This window comes from Hemitrygon akajei, chromosome 19 (assembly GCF_048418815.1).
Source record: "Hemitrygon akajei chromosome 19, sHemAka1.3, whole genome shotgun sequence".
In the NCBI taxonomy this organism is placed as follows: Eukaryota; Metazoa; Chordata; class Chondrichthyes; order Myliobatiformes; family Dasyatidae; genus Hemitrygon; species Hemitrygon akajei.
This window is the reverse complement of record NC_133142.1, coordinates 68,875,528-68,885,472: the sequence shown is the minus strand read 5'-3', so window position 1 is coordinate 68,885,472 and position 9,945 is coordinate 68,875,528. Positions and strand designations below refer to the sequence as shown.

General features: G+C 40.5%; 1 protein-coding gene across 4 annotated transcripts in view; it reads right to left on the bottom strand.

Annotated features, from left to right (window-relative positions):
* Positions 1-2,675: 2,675 nt before the first annotated feature.
* The window catches only part of LOC140742033 (uncharacterized), a 34,905-nt gene continuing 27,635 nt past the window's right edge, over positions 2,676-9,945 (bottom strand). For all 4 annotated transcript variants that reach the window (XM_073072730.1, XM_073072733.1, XM_073072731.1 and 1 more), the window contains one exon: positions 2,676-4,530. In XM_073072730.1, coding sequence (XP_072928831.1) covers positions 4,363-4,530 — 168 coding nt within the window. In that variant the 3' untranslated portion in view covers positions 2,676-4,362. The remainder of the gene's footprint in view (positions 4,531-9,945) is intronic.

Genomic DNA, 9,945 nt, shown 5'->3' with positions numbered 1-9,945 from the left:
ATGGCCGATGCAAATCCAGCACGCTTCTTAACAATTTTGCATGGAAAATCTTCAAAAAAGCAAATCTCCGAACCTTGAAACTGAAACAGCCTTTGTTTTTTCGCAAGCTTAATAATGTGGTCTTTGTCTCTGAAACGGAGAAAACGCACAACAATATGTCTGTTTTTACCTTGATCCAAGAGTTTTAAATTACCGATTCTGTAAGCCATTTCAATATCTGGAGGCTGTGAACAAACCTCCGGAAATAAAGACTGAAACATTTTTGCAAAATAATCCAGTGTGTCGGTTGATTCTGATTTCTCTTTTAATCAAACAATTCGAATATTATTCCAACAAGACCAAGCTTCCAGATAAACGATCCGTTGTTGAGCTTTTTCCAAATGAGAAGAAAGGTCAGCAGCATTTCGATTAACTTCTTTAAGATCAAGGCACAGAGAGTCAATTTTTCCTTCAAATTACTCTTTTAATTGAGTTATTTCAATGTTGATATTGCTGATTTGAGATTCTAATCTCTTCACCCGGGGGAGGGGGGGGGGGGGGGTTCCTCCGAGAATTCGTCAGCTTTTTTAGGCTTTCCATTGCCTGGGTCCGGATTTCTTTTGGCGCTTCTTAGAGTAGCCATAGTTATAACTGTTACTCTACAGATCCGACTGAGTAAAGTTGAAATTTCAAAGTTTACATCAGAAAAGGGAGAGATTAAAGGCGGACATAAAGAAACTATGACTTACATGTCTGTGAGCGGAGGGCAGAGCCCGCCCATTTACAGTGTAACATCTGTGCCCCCAATTTACCCCGTTTGCCGAGGGTGAACCACCATCGTGCTGCCAATAGTGCAATACTTCAGTGTAAATACAATGTAATGCCCCCAGTACATGCTCACAACACAAATATCAGACAATACACCAAAGTAAGTATTACAACTTTATAGTTATTTCTTAGTGATGGGTTAGTAGAAACAGATAACCTAAAGGTGCCAAATCAGTGTTTATCAGTTTGTGCACATAATATTTTAATACATTGGAGCTCACGCCTCCGGTTCCATCCACAATGACCTTCCGAACCTTCGGCCACCGTCTGAACCGCCGACTTCAGTATCCGCCGCCCTGGAACCGCTGTCCACTCCTCACACGTCCGTCCTCCTCACTCACCTCCTGCAAAAGACTGTGAACTCCCGCTCAGCTCACACATACAAGATAGCATAACAATTCTCCATTGGTTAGTTCCCCCCTTATCTGCAGTTATAACCCAAACATTCCAGCTACAGAAACCCATACAGCATTAAGTAACATTATAGAGAAGCCATTTCATTATAATACAGAGAAGCCATTTTGTTAGCCTGAACAGTTAACACCACAGTTAATGGTACTGAGAGCCCTACAACAGTATGGAGTCCCAGTCAGTATGTGGAAAGCTAAAATCACCTACTATAACAACCTTATGTTTCTTGCAACAGTCTGTGATCCCTTTACAAATTTGTTCATCTAAATCCCTAGGACTGGTGGGTGGTCTGTAATACAGCCTGATTAACATGGTCATACCTTTCTTATTTCCAAGTTCCACCCATAATACCTCACTAGTCTGTCTCCAGTCTGTCCTGCCAGAGTGCTGCCATGATATTTTCCCTGACTAGTAACACCATCCCTCCTACCCTATCAAATCTAAAACAATGGAACCCTGGAGCTGCCAGTAGTGCCTTTCCTGCAACCAAGTCTCACTAATGTCCTAATTCCAGATGTTGATTTATGCTTTGAACTCATCTGCCTTTCCTACTATTCTTCTTGCATTGAAATATGCACAGCTCAGGACACTAGTTGTACCATGCTCAACCTTTTTCTTCCTGATTTTGTCTGAGGTTGTACCAACCTCTGCCTCCACAACCTCTCCACTAACAGTTCTGATTCCCATCCCCCTGCAACTCTAGTTTAAACACCACCATGTAGCATTAACAAACCTTCCCGCTAGGATATTAGTCTCCTCCAGTTCAGGTGCAAACCGTCCCTTCTATAAAGGTCCCACCTTCCCTAGAAGAGAGCCCAATGATGCAAAAATCTGATGCCCTCCCTCCTACACCAACTCCTTAGCCACAACTGTATTATCTTCCTAGTTCTGGCCTCACTAGCAGGTAGAAACCTGAGATTACAACCCTGAAGGTCCTGCCCTTTAACTTAGCACCTAACTCCCTATACAGAACCTCGTCATTCATCCTACCCATGTCACTGGTACCTACGTGGACCACAACCTCTGGCTGCGCAACCTCCCAATTAAGAAAGCTCAGGACTTGCTCCAAGATGTCCTGGGTCCTGACACCTGGGATGCAACATACCAATTGGGAATCACGATATTGCCCACAGAACCTCCTGTCTGTTCCCCTAACTAACGACTCCCCTCTCACCACAGCATGGCTTTTCTCTCTCACTGTTGCAACTTGCTGCATACTTGACGAAGGGTCTCGGCCCAAAATGTTTATTCCTTTCCAAGTATTTGTGTGGATAAATTTAATTAGAATTCAAGCTCAAAGAATACATTGTGATTTATCATTATTGATCCAAAATAATTTTGATTTCAATCCAAAAATAAATGTAATTACTTATTACACAAAAAAGAGCTTATACCTGGGTATTAAATCTATCAATTAAATTATGTTTTTCCCCAAGGAAGGCAAGACAAGAGATCCATTACAGAGAGTTGAACTTTTATTATAACAGACATGCCAAAGATTCACAAAGTTACCCAGATTTAATCAGTTACATTAAATAATCAACCAAATATCTACCCATAGCTAAACTGATTTACGAAGTACCGTAGATTCCGGACTACAGAGCGCACCTGATTAAAAGCCGCTGGCTCTAATTTTAGAAATAAAATCAATTTTTTACTTGTACAGGCCGCACCGGATTTTAGGCCGCACCGGATTTTCGGCCGCAGGTGTCCCACGTTGTAATATGAGATATTTACACAGAAAGATATTACACGTGAGGATTTTTTAACTTTTAATTAAATCCATATGGTAACATAAACAAATACATATTGCAAATGCTTTTTTTCGAACCGTGCCTGTAACGCGGCTACTTTTAAATATACGTTGTGTATACTTCTTTACTGAACAACATTCCAATATCTCCTAACGACTGGTAAAAAATATATATACTGCAGCCTACCAGGAAAAGTTATTGATCGCCTTTAACTTAAAAGCAGCGTTTTCGCTCCGCCGCTCGCCCCCCTCCTTCCCGTTTATCGCAAACTGGTATCCCACAAGACGCGGCGAAACCGGGTGTGACGTCATAGCATCCCGCGATGTAGTACAGAAAACAAATATAGTTAAAACAGTTCTAACTTTAACTAACAAATGAATTACTAAGCGAAAATATTAAACTAAATAACTGCCATAAAGGCAGCACAATGCTTTTCTTCGAGTGTTTTCCATGTTGATGAGGGTGAGTACAAATGACTGATTTACAATAATTTAATTGTGAAAGTGCGCTTGATTTATCGTACAATTTCATTGGACCTCTGTGAACTACTCATCAATTTTATTGGTCTACTGTTACGAGGCAAAATGTTTTTGGCGGCATGAAAAAAAATAATGTATTAGCCGCTCCGTATTAAAGGCCGCAGAGTTCAAAGCTGTTCAAAATGTGGGAAAAAAGTAGCGGCTTAAAATCCGGAATCTACGGTAGTTAAACTTCAATGAAGATGAGTGACATCTCAGTACTTACAAAGCAAAAATGGAGTTGCTATTTATTTAGCAGCACTAGGCTTATGGACCACTCATTTTCACCTTCTTGACATGCACAAATCACTAATTATTCAGAAATATAGTAGATTTTGTTGTATAATCAGGTTATTTTTAAAACAGGTAGCTAAGATATATGTTAAAATACTGCTACAGCAGATACTCTAAAACTCAGTAAAGTTTTGTTTATTCCCAGGATGGAAATAGATGCAACTACAATTTACATTTTTTCTGCAATCTCATAAGAGGCTATTTGTTCAGCTCGAGGTTAAATATTAATAAACATTATTTATCACTCTTCCGCTAAAATATTAAAATGTAACATTTCCATACAGTGTATTTCCCAATAAATACAATTTTATTAAAATATTTAATGAACATTTATGGAAACCAGTATCATAGAGTTCTATCATAGCTTAAGTTTGCGATAATAACTTTAAACATTTTTACAGTAACCATAAATGTCAGGTGCTTTAAGAGCGATTTATCATTTCAATTATGACTTTAACCTTAATTTCATTTCAATAGTTACTTTAATCTTTAATATATTTAATATTATCCAGTCTCTTTTTCAAACATATGCCCTGAATTTGTCAGCTAAGGTTACCATTGCAATAGGATAGCCTCATTTATGAGAGAGCGGTGTAATTGCTGTAATTCTCTTCACACTGTTGCACACACTTTATGAAATAATGCCGGTCATGGATTGCTTTGAGAAGATCTGTCTGAACCAAGCAAATGTCATACAGCTCTGCAGTTGGGATTGTTCGGGTTCCACTTCCATCCTCCACAAACACCTGTTATTTTGGGAAGGAGACAACAGAACTGCAGATTTGATTCACCAACTTATTCACAGAACTTACATATGGTAGCAGCATGGTACTTTGCACACAGTGGCCACTTTATTAGGTACCTCCTCTGCAAGGTCAGACATGCTGTGTACTCAGTGATGCTCTTCTGCATTGTTTGAGTCACATTCCCATCAGCTTGAAACAATTTGGCCATTCTCTGACCTCTCCCATTAACAAGGCAATTTTACCCAGAGAACTGAAACTCACTAGATATTTTCTGTTTTCTGTAAACTCTACAGACTTGTGCACGAGATTCCCAGGAAATCAGCAATTTCTGAGATACTCAATCACACCATCTGGCACCAACAATCATTCCATGGTCAAAGTCACTTAGATCACATTTCTTCCCCATCTGATGTTTGGTCTAAACAATAACTGAACCTCTGGATCATGTCTGTATGGCTATCATGCATTGAGTTGCTGCCACATGATTGGCTGATTGGATACTTACGTTAACAAATAGGTGTCCAGGTATACCTACTAAGGTGGCCACTGTGTGTATACAGCTCAAGGAACATGAGGAATTAGTTCATTTACTAGGCATTCCTTCAACACATAGATAAACAATCTAAGATGAAGATTTCCATGAGAATGCCGATACAAAGCCTGATGAGTTACAACATTCCTAATATCAGAGGTTAGTAATATAAAAGATTGCAGCAATAGTATTTAGCCATTTCACTCCAAGCAAGACAGCTATTTGTCCTGTTTCTGTTACTAATTTGTCAGAGAATATGTTAGTGTCAATCTGTGATTAACTGGTATAACAACAAATTGATATTAGCCCGCCAATTTATTCAGTAGCCATCTCTCAATGTTCACTGGAGACCAACATTAGTTGCAGTCTTCACTGTACAACTGCAGGGATTAAGATTCTCCCAGACATCGGGGGTAATTTTGATACAGCTGATCTGAGGTAAGAGATTTCAAGCCTCGCTCTAATCCTACACCTTTATTATTACTGACAATGGTGGAATTGGATTATCGTCCATGCACACTATTTCAGGAATCTCACAGAGATTGTAGGTCATTTTCCAGATCAGGAGTCTATCGGCTCTCCCCCATCCCAGTTACGTCACTGCTCTCTTGACATTTTTCTCTTTATTTTGTACTGATTTTGCCCTGGAAAGCCACCCTCTGCCCAACCTCTCTGTCATTACTCTCCCGATCCTCCTACTTGGTTGTTGTTGCTCTTCTTCCAGTAATGTTTAATGGCTGTTGGCAAACCAACATAAGGTGCAGTACCGCCACCTACTGAGGTGGAAAGTGGAGCACCTCTCCCCTACATTCACTATCATCATTCCCTCCCTCTTTTGATCTCTGTCCTTACCGTTTCACAGAACCGCCAACCCCGTGCGTCCACCCCCACGAACACTTCACCTAGCCATTGTATCGTTTACTATTTTACTGTACTAAGGGACCATTTAACAGCAGGATAGAAGCTGTCTCTGTGTTCCGTAATGTTCAAGGCATGGAGTTCAATTAAGGTCTAAAATCAGAAATGACTTTTGTGTTCACTTTATGTCATTGTTCAAGAGCTAGTTTAAATCATAAATCTTTAAAAGTGCAACAGGTACAACATCCTGAGATTAATTTAAGGACATGGCTTGCCCATAAATTTCTGTCTCTAGGTCAATGTGAAATGACTGCATGTATTCATTTGCATGCATAGCACAATATGACTCATGTTCTTGGATGTTTATGCACCCAAAAGTAGATAAGCACACAATGCAAAATTAAATATTATCTTTGAATTAATGCTTACCTACTGTGCAGTGGTCTTAAGTTTATTACTTTGCATTGTCATCAACACTTTCTGTAATTCTCTCAAGTGTTAATCTTCCACTGGTTTAATCCAGATTTCGTTACTCATTGCACGATGAATAAAACACAATTAAAACCAATATGATGGAGGTGGACCTGATGAAAGTAACCCAACCTGTCACGTCTTGTTTGTGCGGAAGAATCATTGTCACTTCATAACTTTGATTAATGTCATACCATTCTTCCAGTTGGTTACACATCCAATGGAATCATCTCATTAATCCTCTAACAGCACCTTTTAATTGCACTTTTAAAAAATAGGACTATATGAAACAAAATTCAATTAGTGTAAGCAGTTACTCTGGCATGCTGACATTTAAAATAAATCAGCATTCAAAGGGAAATCTCATAAGAGTGATTTACCTCCTCAAATCCCCAATGTCTCAAGTAATGTACATAGCTCTACTATTTGCTTTCTACCATGCATAAATACCTTGCACTAGAATGGATGAATTACAATACTGAGAGTGCATTATCATCTAGGATAAAATATCTCTCAATTGACACTTGATCTAAGGTGATGCTGGATGCCCCCAGCATAATCCTCAGATTGTGTTGGTTGTTGATGCAAAGACAAAGAAATTACGCTGTATATTTCAATATACATGTAACAAAGAAATCTAACCTCTGTTCACTGCAAAGCTCCCTCACCATATTGCGGGTAATACTTATGATGAATGAGCCTGCATTCTTGCAAGCAGAACAAGCGTCATACCTGACCCTGCACCTCCTCCCTCACTACCAATCAGGGCCCCAAACAGCCTTACCAGGTGAGGTGACACCTGTTGGGTTCATATACTGTGTCTGGAGCTCCCAGTGTGGGCTTCCGTATGTCGGGGAGACTCAAGGTAGATTGGGAAACTGCTTCACTGAGCACCTATGCGGACTCACAGTGGACACCCACTTCCCATTCCAACATGTCAGCCCACGGCCTCCTCTTCTGCCACAATGAGACAATGAAACAACACTCAGGTTGGAGGAGCAATATGTTATATTCCATCTGGGTAGCCTCCAACCTGATGGCATGAACATCAATATCTCGAACCTCTGGTATTTTTCTTACCCCCCCACCAACCATTCCCATTTCCCTCTCTCACCTTATCTCCTTACCTGCCCATCACCTCCCTCTGGTGCTCCTCCCCTTCCCTTTCTTCCATGGCCTTATGTCCACTCCTATCGGACTCCCCCTTCTCCAGCCCTTCCCAGCTCTTTATCTCACCCCTCTCCATCGCCTACCACCTTGTACTTCTTCCTCCCCTCCCCCTATTTTTCCCCCAGTCCTCATTAAGGGTCTCAGCCCCAGATAGCAACTGTTTACCTTTTTCCATAGATGCTGCTTGGCTTGCTGAGTTCCTCCAGCAGTTTGTATGTGTTGCTTCTGATGAATGAGCCTGCAGGGTATACTGTGCACTACAGGAGTTTGCTTAGGTTTCACCAACAGTACTTTCCAAATTCTCAAACTCAAATCATTCCAGAGAATAAACAGAAGGAAACACAATTCAATGCGAGTTCCCCTCTGAGTCACAGCATTCTAACCTGAAATACTATCACTCTGTCAAAATCCATTAGCATCCTACATAAAGGTCGGGGCAGTACAGCAGCATAGTGTTTAGTGCAATTGCTTTAAAGCACCAGTGGTCACTGATCAGGGTTTGATTCCTGCTGCTAATTGTAAGGACACTTGTATGTTCTCCCCTTGACTGTGGGTTTCCTCTAGGTGCTCCATTTTTTTCCTGCATGCCAAAAACATACACCGGGTTAGTGAGTTGTGGGCACGCTGTGTTGACGCTAGATGTGTGGCAAAACCTGCGGGATGCCCCCAGCATAAACTTCAGCCTGTGTTGGTTGTTATGCAAAGGCGACATATTAGAAACATAGAAAAGCTAAAGTGCAATACAGGCCCTTCGGCCCACAAAGCTGTGCCAAACATGTCCTTACCTGAGATAAAACCTAGGTTTACCCATAGCCCTCTATTTTTCTGAACTACATATACCTGTCCAGGAATCTCTCAAAAGACCCTATCATATCTGCCTCTACCACCATCGCCAGCAGTCCATTCCATGCACTCACCACTCTCTGTGTAAAAGACTTACCCCTGACATCTCTTCTATACCTACTTCCAAGCACCTTAAAGCTGTGCCCTCTTGTGCTAGCCATTTCAGCCCTCGGTAAAAGCCTCTAACTATCCACACTACCAATGCTTCTCATCATCTTATACTCCTCTATCAGGTCACCTCTCATCTTCTGTCACTCCACAGAAAAAAGGCCAAATTCACTCAACCTATTATCATACGGCATGCTCCCCAATCCAGGCAACATTCTTGTAAATCTGCCCTGCACCCTTTCTATGGTTTCCACATCCTTCCTGTAGTGAGGTGACCAGAACTGAGCACAGTACTCCAAGTGGAGTCTGACCAGGGTCCTATATCATCATCATCAGGTGCCATGCCCAGTTTGAGCTTTGACACACACTCCTGTTTCGGGTCAAGTGGATCAATTCATTGATATTCATTTCCAGTTCTCTAGCTGCTGTCTCCATTATCATTTGTCTTTGCCTTCCTCTCGCTTTCTTCCCTTCAATCTTTCCCATAATTACCATGCATTCTAACTCCTCTTTCCTAATCACATGTCCAGTGAAGTTACGTTGCCTTTTCTCGATCTCATACATTATTTCTCTTTTTCTGCTTGCTCTGCTCATGACATCCTCGTTAGATATTCATTTCATCCATGATATTCTTTGCATCATCCTCAGAAACCACATCTCTGCTGCTTCAATTTGTTTCCTCATGTTACTTGATATTGTCCAATATTCTGAACCATATAACATAACTGGATTAATGTAACATTTCAGTGCTCTGAGGTGGGTTATCATGCCTAGTTTAGTGTTGGTCAGTATACTCTTCATTCTCGTAAAGGTGTCTTTTGCCATCCCTATTCTTCTTTTGATGTCCATGTCACACCTGCCATCTGATGTCACCCAGCTTCCTAAGTAGCAAAGGTTCTGTACTTATTTTATGTCTTTCCCATCTATTCTCAGCCTGCAAATAGGATTCTCCTTCTTTTTGGGTATCACTATACATTGTCTTTTTGCAATTGATAGATACCCATTTTTGCACTTTCTTCAACAACTATATCAATTAATTTTCATAGTTCTTCCTCCGTACTTGCAATTAACACAGTGTGAATCCCCATGTAATCCACATATCTGAAATTATTGATGTTTTCACCACCAACCTTGATTCCCAAGATGTCTCTTATTTTTTCATAATATTGTTTCACTGTACACCTTAAACAAATCGGGGAGAAAACATATCCTTGTCTAATGCCTCTCTTGATTTTCGTAAACTGACTCATTTCTCCATCTATTCTTACAGTGGTAATTTGTTCCCAGTACAGATTTCTGATTAGGCGGAGGTCTTTCGAATCTAGATCTAGAGTTTCTTGCAATATTTCAAATAACTTATTGTGCTTCACTTTATCAAATGCTCTTTGTGTAGTCGATAAAACAAACAAACAATCTTTTTGCACTTGAATAGC